The sequence below is a fragment of the Pipistrellus kuhlii genome, unplaced genomic scaffold (assembly GCF_014108245.1).
Source record: "Pipistrellus kuhlii isolate mPipKuh1 unplaced genomic scaffold, mPipKuh1.p scaffold_m20_p_40, whole genome shotgun sequence".
In the NCBI taxonomy this organism is placed as follows: Eukaryota; Metazoa; Chordata; class Mammalia; order Chiroptera; family Vespertilionidae; genus Pipistrellus; species Pipistrellus kuhlii.
The window spans coordinates 2007806-2026971 of record NW_023425541.1 but is presented as its reverse complement, the minus strand read 5'-3'; the positions used below and the strand labels follow the sequence as shown (position 1 = coordinate 2026971).

The 19166-nt window shown below is 39.8% G+C and overlaps 1 protein-coding gene across 9 annotated transcripts in view; it reads right to left on the bottom strand.

The window, feature by feature from the left end:
* Positions 1-19166, bottom strand: part of EDA (ectodysplasin A) — a 484681-nt gene that overhangs the window by 302771 nt on the left and 162744 nt on the right. Inside the window, exon 2 of one of the 9 annotated variants that reach the window (XM_045571932.1) lies at positions 5073-5262. The exons of the other annotated variants lie outside the window; for them this stretch is intronic. Within the exon in view, the coding sequence (XP_045427888.1) occupies positions 5251-5262 (12 nt within the window). The 3' untranslated portion in view covers positions 5073-5250. Of the gene's footprint in view, positions 1-5072; positions 5263-19166 lie in introns of those variants that run through there. 9 annotated transcript variants of the gene reach the window in all.

Genomic DNA, 19166 nt, shown 5'->3' with positions numbered 1-19166 from the left:
AGGCCTGCAGGGGAGAGCAGTTGGGGGGTACCAGGCCTTCAGGGAAGGGCAGTTAGGGGTGACCAGACCTGTAGGGGAGGGCAGTTAGGGGTAAAAGGCTGGCAGGGGAGCAGTTAGGCATCAATCAGGCTGACAGGGGAGTGGTTAGGGGGTGATCAGGCTGGCAGGTAGAAGCGGTTAGGGGCAATCAGGGAGATAGGCAGGCGAGCAGTTGGGAGCCAGAAGTCCTGGATTGTGAGAGGGATGTCCAACTGCACATTTAGGCCCGATCCCTGTGGGTGGGATTGGGCCTAAATGGGCAGTTGGACATCCCTCGAGGGGTCTGAGATTGGAGAGGGTGCAGGCTGGGTTGAGGGACAGTCCTCCCCTCCCCTGTGTACAAATTTCATGCACCAAGCCTCTAATATATATATATATGACTCAGGAACAGCCAGGTGGAAGAGATAAATAGGGCAAAATATTAGGAAAGAACACAGAGCTTCTATACCCTCTCTGGATGTTCTACTCTCTTCCCAAATCTCCATGTGTTCACCAGCCTGAAAGCTCTCACAATATCATAGTATAGCATAGGTAAAAATAAGTAGCCATGGGTGGTACTATCCTTTGCCACCAGGCCTGAGACTCTCCTTGACCATCTAGAAATACTGAAGTTGGCAGGCAGTGCACACAAAACAGACCCTTCTACAGCAGGCAGCCTGGTCTAGAAAGCTTCTTTGTCCCTATGGTCCCCACTTTCACCTAAAGACACTGGTAGTGGAAGATAGAACCACAAATGGGACTCAAGTCACCACAAACATTCAGTTTCAGGAAGCTTGTTAGTCTCAAGGACCCAACACACTCCTCCTTCTGAGAGAAAACAGGACAGTGTGTGTTGGGGGACACTGGTGGAAAATCTCACTGTGACCCTCCTTCACTCAGAGACAGTGGCAGGTCAGAGCAAATCCTTTCTGACTTATAAGATGCACCAACAGAGAACAGTGGGACCTCAAGCAGATAAACCAAGCAAGCCAAAATGATACCACAAAATCTATAAAAATCAAACTTCCATTTGAACCACAACCAACAAAAGTAGGCCAAGACTCACATGCCAAACCTAAACAATGAAGCTGTCTGCTAAAATACAGATTTAAATAGGACCCAGAGTCTCCTAACATGATAGATAGACATCTATGGTACAGTAAAAAAATTACTCATCATACCAAGAAACAAGAAAATAACAACCTGCAGGAGAAAAGATCATTATTTGAGGCCAACACTAGTATGAATCTGATATTAGAATTATATGACAAGATTTTAAAGCAGCCATCATAAAAATGCTTCAAAAATCAATTATGAATAGAAATAGAATTTATTAAAAAAAACACAAAAAAACAAGTAGAAACTATAGAAATAAAAAATATAATGACGGAGTAAAAAAAGATTGCTGGAGGGAATCAATAGTATAATGGAGATGACAAAGGATGAACTACAGGCAGTCCTCAGGTTAACATCGGTTTATAGTTACGTCGCCATCTCCCATTTATTTATTTTTTTAAAAAAGGTTCCATCATTTTGATATATGTAAATATGTGTTTTATGTTTTTTATTTATTTATTTACCACAAGGAAAGATCAAGAATTATTATCTTTCTTTTATTTTTATTTTTCACTTCATTACTGTTGTGTATATGCTCCATGTGAGTGACGTAGGTGTTTATGTAGACGGGTTCCGACTTACGGCGAGAATCACATTACGTCACAAACAGATCTCTGATGTAGTGACCTTGAGAATAGAACAGTAGAGTTCACCTATTCTGAACAGAGAAAACAGACTGAAAAAAGGTAAACAGGGCCTCAGGTACTATGGGACAATAATAAAAGATACAATACTTATATCATTGCAGTCCAAGAAAGAAAGATGAAATGATGTAGAGATAGAAGAATATTTCAAGAAATAATGGTTGAAACTTCCAAAATTTGGTAAAAGACAAACATATAGGAAGCTCAGTCAACTCCAATCAGAATGAACACAAAAGAAATTCATGCCAAGACACATCATAATTAAAATTTGGGCCGAAACTGGTTTGGCTCAGTGGATAGAGCATTGGCCTGTGAACTGAAAGGTCCCAGGTTCGATTCCGGTCAAGGGCATGTACATTGGTTGCAGGCACATCCCCGGTGGGGGCTGTGCAAGAGGCAGCTGATGGATGATTCTCTCTCATCGATGTTTCTAACACTCTATTCCTCTCTCCTCCTCTCTGTGGAAAATCAATAAAATACATATATTTTAAAAACATAATTAAAATTTGGAAACTGAAGATAAAAAAATTGAAAAGCAGACAAAAGTAAATGACACGTTACCTATAAAAGAACACCAATTCAAAAGACCCAGAATTTCTATTCTGAAACATTGGAGGCCAGTAGAAAATGTAACATTATTTTAAGTTATGAAAGAAAAGGACTGTGAACTATACATTATATATCTGATGAAAAAAATCCTTCGGGAATGAAAGAGAAATAAACACATTCTCAGATAAAGAAAAACTAAAAGATTTTGTTTCTATCAGACCTACCCTGAAAGACTAGCTAAAAGATGTTCTTCAAACACAAAGGAAATGATAAAGGAAGGAACATCAGGAATAAAATAGAAACAATAAAAAGAACAGAAATATAGTTAACAAAGTAGACTATCCTTTTTATCATGAGTTGCATAAATCTTATTTGATGATTCAAACAAAAATTATAATAACATCTGATATTAAAGACAATGATGTGTATTTAAATGTGAGGAAGAACGTAAAGAGTCCTAAATGCAAGTGAAGTTTCCAAACTTCACTCAAGTGGTAAAAATGTTACCAGCAGACTGTTACGTATGTACTGTATATTGTAAAACCCAAAACAACCACTATAAAAATCATATAAGAGATGCACTAAACGACATGTTTTTAAGGAAATACCTCTTTTTATTTATTTTGTTTGTTTTTTGTTTTATGATTTTTCTTCTTTTTTTAAATTAAATTATTATCTGTGTACATATTTTAACCTTGCCCCCCCTCCCTTACACACCCTCCCTCCCCAGAGTTTTGTGTCCATTGGTTGTACTTATATGCATGTATACAAGTCCTTCAGTTGATCTCTTATCTCCCCCAGATCTCCCTACCCTCCCCGCTGTAATTTGACAGTCTGCTTGTTGCTTTACTGTCTTTATATCTGTCTTTTGGTTCATCAGTTTATAATGTTCTTTAATATCCATAAATGAGTGAGGTCATGTGGTACTTCTCTTTCATTGATTGGCTTATTTCACTCAGCATGATGTTCTCTAATTCTATCCAGGTTGCTGCAAATGATGAGAATTCCTTCTTTTTTATGGCAGCATAGTATTCCATTGTGTAGCTGTACCATAGTTTTTGATCCAATCATCTGCTGACGGGCACCTAGGCTGTTTCCAAACGACAAGTGTTGGCGAGGTTGCGGAGAAAAAGAAACCCTCGTGCACTGCTGGTGGGAATGCAGACTGGTGCAACCACTGTGGAGAACAGTGTGGAGTTTCCTCAAAAAACTGAAAATGGAACTCCCCTTTGATCCAGTAATCCCACTCCTAGGAATATATCCCAAGAAACTAGAAACACCAATCAGAAAGGATATATGCAACCCTATGTTCGTAGCAGCACAATCTACAATAGCTAGAATTAGGAAATACCTCTTTTTAAAATAATTTTATTGATTTCAGAGAGGAAGGGAGAAGGACAGTTAGAAACATCAATGATGAGAATTATTGATCTGCTGCCTCCTGTACACCCACTACTGGGAATCAAGCCCACAACCCAGGCATGTGTCCTGAACAGGAATCGAACATTGACCTCCTGGTTCATAGGTCAATGCTCAACCACTAAGACATGCTGGCCAAGCTCAAAGACATTATTAATAAATCAAGCAAAAAATGTCCTACCAACCCATGGGAATACAGGAAAAGAGAAATAGAAGGCAAAACAGTGAAAACAGATTAAATGAATAATAAAATGATGAACTTGCGTACCATCTGTGTGTATATAACCTTAAATGTAATGTTCTAAATATAATAATCAAAAGGCCAAGATTTACAGATTGAATGAAAAAATATATGACCCAATAATATATTCTTTGTAAGAAACTCACTTCAGATTCAACAACACAGGTAAGTTGAAAGTAAAATGATTGAAAAAGATATACCATACACACATCCCTTTTTTAAAGAAAAAGCAAGAGTGACTATATTAATATCAGATAAAGTAGACTTCAGAGCAAGGAAAATTACTACAAATATGGATATTACATAATGATAAAAGATCAATCCACCAGGAAGATGCAGTGATTCTAAATGTGTGTATAGTCATATACTGCATAATGATATGTTGGTGAACTATGGACCTTATGGGACCGTTAGGTTTTCCCGTAAGATTATATAAAAGATCTATATTTCCTGTAAGAAAGGAAAGGAATGTGGTTCAGGAGGAATTTATTTTCTCTAATGGGAGCAATATCTAGAGGGGCTTAGCAATAGATGGACCTCTCATAGCACCTCAGATTTGAGGGCACAGATAACATCCCAATCAGTCAGCAACTGACCTGTTTCATCACAGAGGAGCCTGTGCCCAAGGCACTACATATTTAGAGGACACTGCAGCCCATCCAGATCTAGCCGGATGGTTTTCAGAGTACATTTATATTAGTTCTTTGTTGAGAACCTGAAATCCTGTGCAAGGACAGAAGTTCACAGGAGCTATCTTAACAAGTATTCAGTGCCACTACCACTTTGATTTCTATGGTAGTGTGGGGCCAGCCTGTCCCTACATTTTGGAAATATTTTTTAGGTTATAATGATGTAAATCATAAATAAGTTTTATTTCTTCTATCAATTCAATGCCAGAGAGAATCATTTGTGCCAGATATGGTCAAACACAAATTTCCAAAGTAAAAAACTGAGTCCTCATTTCTACAACCTCTCAATGTTCAACTCCCTCTTTTTAAAATATAAATACTGCAAAGTTCCTTAAAGTGATTAATTGCTCCAACATGGAATAGCCAAAACTACATTTCCATGATAATCCCTTAAGTTTATTAATATGCCCATCTTGATTACTTATTCTTACTAATCCTCAAGCCACCTTTCACTCACTCCTGACAAGTCACTATAATAATGATCTACGCCTTACCCAGCCAGTTTCTCCTTGATATTTCCAATCAATCCAGCCCACATCCCTGTTCATGGAGCAGCATTGACAGCTTCGATGTTTTATTTCTGACCCTGTTGAAAGGAAGCAGGGGGAGGACTTGTGGGACAGTGTTTATAAAGTCTACATTAGTCTACTAGGCCTTCCCATTCAATCACTACTTACTCACTGACTCACCCAAACCAACTTTCAGTCCTACAAGCTCCATTCATGTTAAGTGCTCAATACAGGTTACCATTTTTACCTTTTGCACTAGAGGACTGCTGCACAAAATTTGTGCGCTGGTATAGTCCCTAGGCCTGGCCTAAGATCAGGGCCATCTTCCCTGGCTGCCAGCAGTTGACCCAGCCCCCACTCCCACCCCTGGTTCCCCATTTGCCATCTGTGATCAGAGCCTGAAGGCTGGGGGGAGGGACCAAGAAGTTGGCCATTCTCACCACTCACTGGCCCCATCCCCACCCCCACCCAATTCTGGTTCCTCATTCACCATTGCATTGGGCAATCAAGGCCTGATGGGGGTGGGGGGGACCAAGAGGTCGGCTGTTCCCACCCACTTGCAGGCCCCACCCCCACCACGGGTCCCCTCTGTGTGGGGGCAACCAGCAGGGTGGGGGCCTTGGCCTGGCACCAACTCGACCCCACCCCCCACCCCCGGTTCTCCATTTGCCATTGGGCAATGGGAGCCTACAGGCAGGGAAAGGAACCAAGAGGTAGGTGGTCAATGCTACTCATAGTGACTGGTGGAGAGGTCGTTCTGGTCATTCTGCCATTAGGGTCAACTTGCATATTACCACTTTATTATATAGGATTGTATCTTTACTGTACCTTTTCTATGTTTAGAGATATTTAGTTATACAAAAACCAATGTGCTACTATTGCCTACTATATTCATTATAATAACATGCTGTATATGCTTATTGCCTAGCAGCAATAGTATATACAATCTAGCCTAGGTTTGTAGTAGGTTATACCATTAAGGTTTATGTAAATGCACTCTGTAATGTTTGCACAACTATTAAACTGCCTAACAAGGCATTTCTGAGAATCTGTTCCTGTCATCAAGGGATGAATGACTGCACAACAAACAATACAAGCTCAAAACACATAAAATAGCTAATATAACTAAATGTAGAAATGTAAAAAATTCAGGATTATACTTAGGGACTTAAACATCCCACCCTCAGCAATTGATAGATCTGCAAGAAACTTAATAATATAGAAAATCAGAAAAAGACAACCAATATGATCTAATTTCCATACATAGAACTCTCCATTTAACAACAGAATACAACTTTTTGCAAGTGCTCATGTAACAGGGCACATCCTGGACCATAAAAAAACTTCAGCAAGTTTTAAAAAATTAAAATCATATATATAAAAGCCTAAGAGGAGCTGTTAAAATGTGTATATAGAGGAAGATGGCGACTGGCAGGAAGGTAGGGACGAAGACAGTGTGAGAGAGTGAGGGAGCTATAGAGGGGTGTGTGGATGTGTGTGGTGTCTGTGTGTATGAGCTAGGGACAGTTAGATTCTGCAGGTCTTCCAAGGGGCTACCAAACCAGGCAGTCTTAGATAGCGGAGCCCCACATCCAATTCAGACACTCAGGGGTGGACAGCATGGGCACAGAGACCATGCCATCTTAAGAAACAGAGCTGCTTGAGACTAGTATCCTGGCCTAAGCACCACCCAGTCTAGTCTCAGACGTAAACCAGGACCCTGCAGGCACTGGGGACAGAGACCTGTGACCATAGCTGCAGACCCACAGACACCAAGAATCCAGACATCCTGGCCAAAGATTTCTGTGAGTCACAGAATAGTAACTCGCACAGGCCGCATCACTGATATGCGACTTTAAGCCTGGGAGCATGCAGACACTGGGACTCTGTTCCCCACAATGCAATCGGGCGACCAAACCTGAAGCCCACACAGGGCGGCAGTGTCACCTGACTTTGATTCTGAGCAAGCACACACGGAAGTCTATTTTCCACAGTGCAGGGGTGGACTTCCTACAGACACAGTGCAACTGTGCAACCAAGACCCTCAAGACCCTCAAGCTGACTGAGACCCTGATTCTGGAGGCATCATGGAGCACCAGTGACTTCACTCTATTTCTTATTGTGTGCACCTGGGATTCCTGACTCTCCAGTACATTCACACTAAGATCCAGTGATTCCAATTCTTGGTGCATGCGCACACAGGGAGGCCATATAAAGCAACAGAGACTCTGATACTTTATTCTTGGTGCAGAAACAGAAGGACTCTGACACTTGGCATGCGCTAGGGGACTCAGATTTTCAGAACAGGAGAGAGGGATCTGTTTCAGCGTGGTGCAGGCAGGGTCCCTGATTCTAGGTGTGCACATGTGGCCACACTGAGCACCGGTAACACTGAGCCTCGTTCCCACCAACCTATGGCAACCACATGTCTTAGTGTCAGAGCTGTTCAGTAACATTTGGATATGCAAAGCACCCACTACACAAGGCCCAGGTCCACAAATCTTGATGTTTCATCCTTCTGGTGATATTCAGAATGGGGAAATGACACAATCCCCAGAGGAAAGAAAATGAGGCACCATTAAGAAAGGAAATTAGTGAAATTGAAGCATGCAACTTGACAGAAAAAAAATTCAGAGTAATTGTCATACAATTCATACACTGGATGGATGAGAAAATCATTAACTTATGGAAGAATCAGGAAGAAATGAAAAGTGATATAGCTACATTCAAAAACAACATGGACGGTTTCAACAGTAGACTAGAAGAAGCAAAGGACCAAATTAGTGAGTTTGAAGATAAGGTAGAGAAACAATTCAATCTTAACAGCAAGTGGAGAAAAAAATAAAAAGCAGGAGGAGAGCCTAAGGGAGCTTTGGGACAACATGAAACAAAGTAACATACATATAATGTGGTACCAGGAGGACAAAAAGGGCAGCAAGGATTAGAAAATCTATTTGAAGAAATAATGACAGAGAACTTCTTGGATATGGAGGGGGAAAAAGTTACATAAACACAGAGAGTTCCAAGCAAGATGAATCCCAAAAGACCCAAACCAAGACACATCTTAATTACAATGGCAAGTGATAATGACAAAGAGAGAATCTTAAAGGCTGCAAGAGAGACAGAGAGTTAGCTACAAAGGATCCCCAATCAGATTATCAAATAATTTCTCAACAAAAACACATCAAGATAGAAGGGAATTAAAAGAAGTATAAAAAGTGTTGCAAAGCAAAGAACTGAATCCAAGAATACTCTATCCAGCAAGACTAACAATCAAAAATGAAGGGGAAATCAGGAGCTTCGCAGACAAAAAAAAAAAAAGCTAAGAGAGTTTATCACTAACAAGACAAAATAGAAGAAATGCTAACGGGAATGCTGTAAAAAGAAAAAGAAAAAAGTAAGAAGGAACACAAGCACAAAAATAGAAATGACTACAAACAAGCACCTTTCAATAATAACTTTAAACATAAACTGACTAAATGCAACAATCAAAAGACATTTTGTGGCTGAATGGATCCAAAAACCCGACCCATATATAGGCTGTCTACAAGAGACCCACCTCAGAATAAGAGACTCACACAGACTGAAAGTAAAGGGATGGAAAAATATCTTTCTGGCAAATGGAAATGAAAAAACCACCAAAAAACAGAAACAAAAACAAAAACAAAAAAAAATCTGGGGTAGCAATACTTATATCTGACAAAATAGACCTCAAAGGGAAGGCCATAACAAAATATAAAAAAGGCCACTTCATAATGCTAAAGGGAAAATACAACAAGAGTATATAACCCTGATAAACATCTATGCACCCAATAAAGGAACACCCAAATACATTTTTTTTAAAAAAAGCAAAAAACAAACAAACAAAAAAACACCTCCTGGAAGTTATCAAGAGAGAGATAGACAACAATACAATCACAGTAGGGGAACTTAATACATCACTGACATCACTGGATAAATCCTCTAGACAAAACAATCATCAAAGAAATAGCAATCCTAAGTGACTCACTAGATCAGATGGGACTTAATTGACATCTTCAGAAAATTTCACCTTAATTTCACGCAATATACGTTCTTCTCAAGTGCACATGGGACATTTTCAAAAAATAGACCACATATTGGTTCAGAAGCAAAGTCTCCACCAAATTCAAAATGATTGAAATCATACCAAGTATCTTCTCAGACCACAAAGGCATAAAATTAAAAATAAACTACAATAAAAACAATCCAAAAAACTCAAACACTTGGAAGCCGAATAGCATGCTATTAAATAATGATTGGGTTACCAAGATCAAAGAAAAACTTAAAAACATCCTAGAAACTAATGATAATAAAAACACACCAATCCAAAATCTATGGGATACAATGAAAGCGGTAGTGAGAGGGAAGTTTATAGCTCTACAGGCCTACCTTAAAAAAAAATGGTATTAAATCATCTAACTCTACAACTCAAAGAATTAGAAAGAGAGTAACAAGAAAATCCCCAAGTGAACAGAAGGAAGGAAATAATAAAGATCAGAGCAGAAATAAAATACATAGAGAGAAGAAATAAAAAAAGAAACAATACAAAAAATCAATGAAACCAAGAACTGGTTCTTTGAAAGGATAAACAAGATTGATGAACCTCTAGTAAGGCTCACCAAGAAGCAAAGACAGAGGACTCAAATAAACAAAATAAAAAATGAGAGAGGCGAAATAACAATGGACCCCACAAAAATACAAAGGATTGTTAAAAAAAAAAATACTATGAACAACTCTAATCTAACCAACTAGACAAATGGACACATTACTAGAAAAATACAACCCTCCAAAACTCATTTACGAAGATTCAAAAAATCTAAATAGGCCAATAACTATGGCAGAAATTGAAGCAGTCATCAAAAAGCCCCCAAAAACAAAAGCCAGAGGCAAGATGGTTTCCCAGAGGAGTTACACCAAACATTCAAGAAAGAGCTAAAACCTATTTTCCTTAGACATTCCAAAAAATTCAAGAGGAAGGAATACTTCAATGCTCATTCTATGAAGCCAGCACTACCCTAAAAGCAAAATCAGATAAAGACAACACAATGAAAGAGAACTATAGGCCAATATCCCTATGAACATAGATGCCAAAATCATCCACAAAATTCTAGCAAGTCATATTCAGTAGTACATCAGAAAGATCATACACAATGGCCATGTAGGATTTATTCCAGGGAATCAAGGATAGTACAATACAATATCCACAATTCAATAAATGTGATACATCACATAAATGAGAGATAAAAATCACATAGTCTTATCTATTGAAGCAGAAAAGGCATCTTACAAAATTCAACACCCCTTCTTGATAAAAACTCTCAGCAAGGTGGAAATAAAAGGATCACACCTCAACATAATAAAAGCCATATATGACAAACCCACAGCCAACATCATAATTAATGGGTAAAAACTAAAACCGTTTTCCCTAAGAACAGGAACAAGGCAGGAATGCCCACTCTCACCACACCTGTTTGACATAGTACTGTAAGAACTAGCATTGTGATCAGACAAGAAGGAGAAATAAAAAGCATCCAAATTGGAAAAGAAGAACTAAAACTGTCCTTATTCGCAGATAACATGATAATGTACATAAAAAAAATCTTAAAGACTCCATCAAACAATTAATAGACTTAATAAATGAATTTGGCAATGTAGCAGGATACAAAATTAATGCCAAGAAATATACAGCCTTTTATACACCAATAGTGTATGTGCAGAAAGAGAGACTAAAAAAAGCAAGCCCATTTACCATAAAACCAAAAAAAAATTAATACCTAGAAATAAACTTAACTAAGGAGGTAAAAGACCTATATGCGGGAAACTATAGGACACTGAAAAAAAGAGATAGAGAAAGACGTAAACAGATGGAAGAACATACCATGTTCATGATTGGTAGAATCAACATTATTAAAATGTCCATACTACCCAAAGCAATCTATAGATTCAATGCAATCCCCATTAAAATACCAACAGCATATTTCACAGACCTAAGATGAACTCTCTAAAAATTCATCATGAATAAAAAAAGACCCTGAATAGCCACAGCAATTCTGAGAAAAAAGAATAAAATAGTAGGGACCTCAATACCAGATTTCAAGCTGTATTACAAAGCCACTGTTCTCAAAACAGCCTGGCACTGGCACAAGAACAGACATATAGATCAATGGAATAGGATAAAGAATCCAGATATCAACCTAAACCACTATGCTCAATTAATATTTGACAAAGGAAGCACAAACATACAATGGAGTCAAGACAGTCTCTTCAGTAAATGGTGTTGGGAAAACTGGACAGATACATGCAAATAAATGAAACTAGACAACCAACTTACACCATACACAAAAATAAACTCAAAAAGGATACAGGACTTAAACATAAGACGGGAAACAAACAAACAAACAAACAAAATACTAGAGGCATCCAAGGCAGCAAAATCTCAGACATATACCAAATGAAATCTTCATTGATACTGCCCTTAGGGCAATGGAAGCTAAAGAGAAAATAAACAAATGGGACTACATCAAAATAAAAAGCTTTTTTTACAGCAAGAGAAACTATCAATATCTGCAAAACAACAAGAAAGCCCACTGTATGGAAGAACATATTTGCAAATGTTATCACTGATAAAGGTTTAATCTCCAACATCTACAGGCAGCTTATACAATTTAATAAAAGGAAGATAAATGATCCAATAAAAAAAATGGGCAATGGACCTAAATAGAATCTTTTTGAAAGAAGACAGAAAGAAGGCCAAGAGACACATGAAAACATGCTCAAAGTCACTAATTATCCTAGAGATGCAAATCAAAACATCAATGTGGTACCATTTCACACCTGTCAGAATGGCTATAATCAACAAATCAACAAAGGACAAGTGTTGGCGAGGATGCGGAGAAAAGGGAACACTCATGTGCTGCTGATGGGAATGTAGACTGGTGCAGTCACTGTGGAGAACAGTATGGAGTTTCCTCAAAAAACTAAAAATGGAACTCCCATTTGACCCAGTAATCTCACTCTTAAGAATATATCCTAAGAATCTGGAAACACCAATAAGAAAGAATATATGGCCAAAACTGGTTTGGCTTAGTGGATAGAGCGTTGGTCTGTGGACCGAAAGGTCCCAGGTTTGATTCTGCTCAAAGGCATGTACATTGGTTGTGGGCATATCCTCAGTAGGGGGTGAGCAGGAGGCAGCTGGTCCATGTTTCTCTCTCATCGATGTTTCTAGCTTTCTATCTCTTTCCCCTCCTCTCCGTAAAAAATCAATAAAATATATTATTAAAAAAAAGAAAGGATATATGCACCCCTATGTTCATAGCAGCACAATTTAAAGTAGCTTAGATTTGAAAACAGCCTATGTGCCCATCAGTAGATGACTGGATCACAAAACTATGGTACATCTACACAATGGAATACTATGCTGCCATAAAAAGAAGGAATTCTTATCATTTGCAGCAACCTCGATGGAATTGGAGAACGTTATGATAAGAGAAATAAACCAGTCAGTGAAAGAAAAATACCACATGATCTCACTAATTTATGGATAATAAAGAACATTATAAACCGTTGAACAAAAAGACAAATACAGAGACAGTAAAGCATCAAACAGAATGTCAAATTACAGCGGAAAGGTTAGGGAGAGGTGGGTGAGATAAGTCATCAACCAAAGGACTTGTATGCATGCATATAAGCATAAACAAGGGATGCAAATCTTGGGTGTGAGGGCATGTATGGGAGAAGGGTGTGTGGGGGGCAATGATAATACATGTATACATATAATACCTTAATAAAAAATGAGAATAAATAAATAACCACAATAAACAAAAAGTAATAAAATTGACAAAACTCTAGAAGACTGGGAAAAGTATAAAAATAGAAGACACAAGTTACCATTGTCAAGAATGAAACAGATTATATCATTAAATCCTACAGTCATGAAAAAGATAGTAAGGGAATGTTACAAATAACTTTATGATCATAAATTCGACAACTAGGAAGAAATGGGACAATTCCTTAAGACCCCCAAACTACTAGCTTCAACCAATATGAAGTAGCCTTATAATGAACACAAAAATTCAATTTTAATTAAAGGTTCCTGAAAAAGAAATCTCTATGCTCACCTGAATTCAATGGAGAATTCTGTCAGACATTTGAAAAATTACTTAATGGCAATTTTACAAAATCTATTTTAGAAAATAGAAAGAAGAAGTGACACTACCAAACTCAGTTTAAGAGGCCAATACTAACTTGATACCAAAACCAGGCAAAAGGTAATACAAAAAAAGAAAACTAAGGACCAATATTGTTTATGAACTTAGATGCAGAAGTTCTCATCAAAATGTGAACAAATGCATAAAAAGAATTATACACCATGACCAATTCTTGTTCAACATTAAAAGAATCAATCAATGTAATCTACTATAATCAACATGCTGAAGGAGAAACATATGTTCATATCAAGTGATACAGAAAAAAATATTTGACAAGATCCAATACTCATTCATGAAAATGAAAACAAACCTCGCAGCAATTTGCAATTGAGGGCATGTACCTCAACTTCATAAAAAACATCTACAGAATTCCAACAGCTAACATCATACTTAAAGCTGAAAGTCTGAATATTTTCTCCTGAGATATAAATAAAGCAAGCATATCTGCTCTCAATACTCTTATGCAACATAGTACTGGAAGTTGAAAATAAAAGGACATCGATTAGCAGAAAGAAAACTATTCATGCTTGCAGATGCTATGGGCATGTAGAAAATCTCAATGAAACTACAGAAATAATCTTAAAACCAATAAGCCACCAAAGTTGCAGGGTAGAAGATCAACACACAAATATTAAATTGTTTTTCTATATACTAAAATAATTAACAATACAATACCAAAATTAAAACAACAAAAAAATGAAAAACACAATACCACTTACAATTGCTCTTAAGAAAAAAATACTTAAGTATACACTTAACAAATAATGTATAGGACAGGACATATATGTTAAAAATTGCATGTTGATAAAAGGAATAGAATACTTAAATAGATATACTGTGTCCATGGATTGGAAGATAATAAAGTAAAGATGTCAATTCTCTCCCTGTTGATCCACAATTTTATTCTAATTCCTATCCAAATCCTATCAAGTATGTTTTTAAACATGGGAAAATTTAAAGTTATTTGGAAAATCACAGGTCCTAGAATATTAATAACAATCTTGGAATAGAACAAAAATGTGAGCAGAATCATTCACCCACATATTAAGACTTACTACATAGCTATCACAATCAAAAGAGTTTGGTATTTTTTGGAAGGGTAAATGTAGAGATCCACTATATGTTTATATATATACCACATCCCAGAAACCTATAATAACAAAAGTATAATATGCTAATTAGACTGGACAGCTGAATGACCTTCTGTAAGTCATTCTGGATATCCTTTCAGAAGAAGCTGCGGCAGCAAGGGGCTGAGGCAGAGGCAGTTAGGGGTGATCAGACAGGCAGGTGAGCAGTTGGGGATGACTAGGCAGGCAGGAAGAGTGGTTAGGGGAGATCAGGCAGGCAGACAACTGGTTAGGGATTATCAGGCAGGCAGGCAGGGCTGTTAGGGGCTATCAGGTAGGCGGGAGAGTGGTTAGGAGACAGTGGTCCCAGATTGCGAGAGGGATGTCTTACTGTTAGTTTAGGCCTGATCCCGCAGGACCTAAACTGGCAGTAGGACCTCCCCTGAGGGGTCCCAGATTGTGAAAGGGTGCAGACTGGGCTACAGGACATCCCGCCTCCACCGTGCACTAATTTCATGCACTGGGCCTCTAGTAGAAATACATAAATAGGCTCAAGTGGTATTTGAGGAAGGTCCAAAGTCAACTCAATGAAGGAAGCATACTCTTTTCAACAAGTGGTGCTGGAGCAATGAATATCCATATTTAAGAAAAGGAACCTCAACCTGATCTTCAATCCTTATATAAAAGTTAACTCAAAATAGATCATGCACTTAAAAAAGTAAAATTATAAAAACTTTTGATAAAAACATAGGAGAAAATTCTTCAGACTCTAGGTCTAGATAAAAAATTCTTACCTAGGACACCAAAAGCATGTCCCATAAAATAAAAATGGATTAATTGAACCTCACCAAAATTAAAAACTGTTGCTCTGTGAAAACCTATGCACCCAGATAAGATTACAGACTAGGACGAAATATTTAAACCACATATTTTAAAAAGGACTTTTATCTAGAATGTACACTAATAAGAGAAAGATGCAAATGGACTGTACCTTCGCGACACCCACCAGCCAATCAGGAGTGAGGATGCAAATTAACTAAAAAAGATGGCGGGTTAATTTGCATACACAGGCACTGAGCGGCTGGGGGTGGGACGCAGGCATTCTGCACTGCCCCAGCTGCTCTGGGCCTCTGCATAGCGTGGGAAGGCAGAAAGGCGGCTCCAGGCTGGAGCGAAAGTGGCGCCAGCATCCAGGGGAAGGAAGGTCCATTTTGCAGGAATATTCTTGCATCGGCCTCTAGTATATAAATAATTATCAAAACTCAAGAAAATAAAAAGAATAATCCTATTAGATGATGGACAAAGACATGAAGAGACATTTAACTGAGGATATGGGATAGCCAATAGTACATGAAAATATGTTCAATATCATTAGCCATTAAGAAAGTGAAAATTAAAACCACAATAAGATATCTAAAATAAAATATAATGACAATACCAAATTCTAGCAAGGATATGGATAAAGAGAATAACTCATATATTGCTGGATATGGGAATGTAAAATAGTACAGCCACTCTAGAAAATAGTTTGGCAATTTCTTAAAAAATAAAAATACCACTAAACTACTATATCACCTAGCAACTGTACTCCTGGGCATCTAACCCCCCAAAATGAAAACTTATGTTCATATAAGTCTATATAAATATTCATAGCAGCTTTATTTGCAATTGCCCAAACTGAAATCAGCCTTGATATCCTTCAACAGATGAATATCCTTAAACAAACTATGGTATATCTATACCATGGAATACTAGCCAGAGGCAGATACAGGTTTTGGTGCTCTTGAAGAACATACAAATTGCAAGATTATCTTTTTAAAATATATATACTTTATTGATTTTTTTACAGAGAGGAAGGGAGAAGGACAGAGAGTTAGAAACATTGATTAACTACCTCCTGCACACCCCCTACTAGGGATGTGCCCGCAACCAAAGTACATGCCCTTGACTGGAATCGAACCTGGGACCCCTCAGTCCACAGGCCGATGCTCTATCCACTGAGCCAAACCGGTTTTGGATTGCAAGATCATCTTTAAGAAAAAAAAATACAAAATTAGCTATAGGGCCTTGGGAGGGACCCCTGCAAGTGAGAAGCCTTGAACTTAAGCTTCATAGGAAATCTATTCCTATTCACAGTTGTAGACCATGTTCCTAGCACAGCTCCTTGTGCATGTTAGATGTTCACTAAAAATTTATTGAATTTAATAAATGAACAATATGTAGTGGCATTAAAGGGTTAATCTCACCTGAAGCTATAACAAACAATGTCCAGATGAAGAATGTGATTATGAGGCCTGCTTAGACCATATCTAGAACATTTTTTCTATTTTAACAATAGAAAACAAAAGTCTTCTCTGATCCTAAAAGCCTTAATTGCAAACCATGTACTATGTCCTTCCAGTATTACAGCCTTATTATCTTATTTTGTACTGCCTATTCCGTCCTCTGTATCTGACATTAGATTTTAAGTTCCATGAAGTTGAGGAATATGTTGGTCTCTTTCACTATTATAAAGATCAACCTGCAAATGTCATGGGCTGTCTCTGGTGAGAGCAAATTCTCCATTATTAGTACACTAGAGGCTCGGTGCACAAAATTCATGCACGTGAGGGAGGGAGTAGTGGGGGGCGGGGACAGCCCAGCATGCACACTCTACAATCTGGGAACCCTTGAAGGATGTCCAACCACCTGTGGGATCAAGGTTAAACAGGCAATCAGACATCCCTCTCACAATCCAGGACTGCTGGCTCCCAACCGCTCACCTGCCTCTGCCTGATTGCCCCTAACCACTTCTGCCTGCCAGCCTGATCACCCCCTAACCAGTCTACTGCCAGCCTGTTCGACACCTAACTGCTCCTCAGCTGGCCCGATTGCCCCCAACTGTCCTCTCCTGTAGGCCTGGTACCCGCCCCCCCCCCCCCCCCCCCCCAAACTGTCCTCCCCTGCAGGCCTGATTTCCCACAACTTCCCTATCCTGCAGGCCTGGTCCCCATCCCCCCATCTGCCATTCTCATCAGGCCTGGTCCCTCCCAACAGCCCTCTTCTGCTGGCCCGGTCACCCCTAACTGCCCTCCCTGCTGACCTAATTGCCCACAAACGGCCCTCTCCTGCAGACCTGGTCTCTTACAACTGCCCTCCCCTGCAGGCCTGGGTCCTCCCCAACTGTCCTCCCTGTAGGCTTGGTCACCCCTAACTGCCCTCCCTGCTGGCCTGATTTCCCACAACTGCCCTCCCCTGCTGTCCTGGTCTCCCTCAACTGCCCTCCCTGTCTGACTGATCGCCCACAACTGCCCTCCCCTGCAGACCTGGTCTCCTGTAACTGCCCTCTGCAGGCCTGGTAACCGTTAACTGCCCTCTGTGCTGGCCTGATCACCCACAACTTCCCTCCCTTGCAGGCCTGGTACCCCCTCCCCCAACTGCCATCCTCTTCAGGCCTGGTCCCTCCCAATAGCCCTCTTCTGCTGGCCCAGTCACCCCTAACTGCCCTCCCTGCTGACCTAATTGCCCACAACATCCCTCTCCTGCAGACCTGGTCTCCTCCAACTACCCTCTCCTGCAGGCCTGGGTTCCGCCCCCCCAACTGTCCTCCCCTGCTGGCTTGGTCACCCCTAACTGCCCTCCCTGCTGGCCTGATTTCCCACAACTGCCCTCCCCTGCTGTCCTGGTCTCCCTCAACGGCCCTGCCTGTCTGCCTGATCGCCCACAACTGCCCTCAGACCAGGTCTCCCTCAACTGCCCTCCTCTGTAGGCCTGGTCACCCTTAACTGCCCTCTGTGCTGCTCTGATCGCCCACAACTGCCCTCCCCTGCAGGCCTGGTCCCCCCCAACTGCCCTCCCTTGTAGGCCAGGCCTGCATCCCCCACAACTGTCCTCCCCTCCAGGCCTGGTCCCCCTACCAACTGCCCTCTCCTACAGGCCTGGTCCCCCCAACTGCTCTTCCCTGCAGGCCTGGTCCCACAACTGCTCTCCCATGCAGGCTTGGGTCCCCTACAACTATCCTCCACTGCAGTCCTGGTCCCCCCCTAACTGCCCTCCCTTGCTGGCCTGGTCTCCCCCAACTGCCCTCCTCTGCCAACCTGGTCACCTCCAACTGCCCACATCTGCCCCTGCCATCTTGTGTCTGCCATCTTGTGTCCACATGGGGGCATCTATCTTTGACCACATGAGGGTGGCCATCTTGTTTCTTGGAGTGACAGTCAATTTGCATATTACTCTTTCATTAGACAGGATTTCAAGCCTAGGATGATAACCACTTGGTAGAGACTTACTCTGGATGACCTTTATGTCCATTCTAACCCAGAGATTTTCTGATAATTTGGTCTCTGCTTTAGATAGAGAGAGGGGAAAACATCAATCTTTTCTAACAAGAATTCTATACTAAATAAATCTGTCCAGCTCTGTCTTAAGAAAACAATTGATACTTAATAAAAATTATGTCTCTCTATGTAGTACATATTAGACTTTAATCTCATCCCCCAAATTCCTTGTTTTGTGAGATTTTGAAATATTGCTATCTACCACAAAATATACAAGATGAAGTGAATGGGCTCTTTGAAGTCCCTTCTGCATCACTGTAGAGCTAATGACAAGCTTCCCAATTTTCCTGGACGTGACTAGGAAGAGGTTCCTACATTCCCCAATTAGAATCAGCCACATTAGAGAAAGCACTTGTATTCTCAG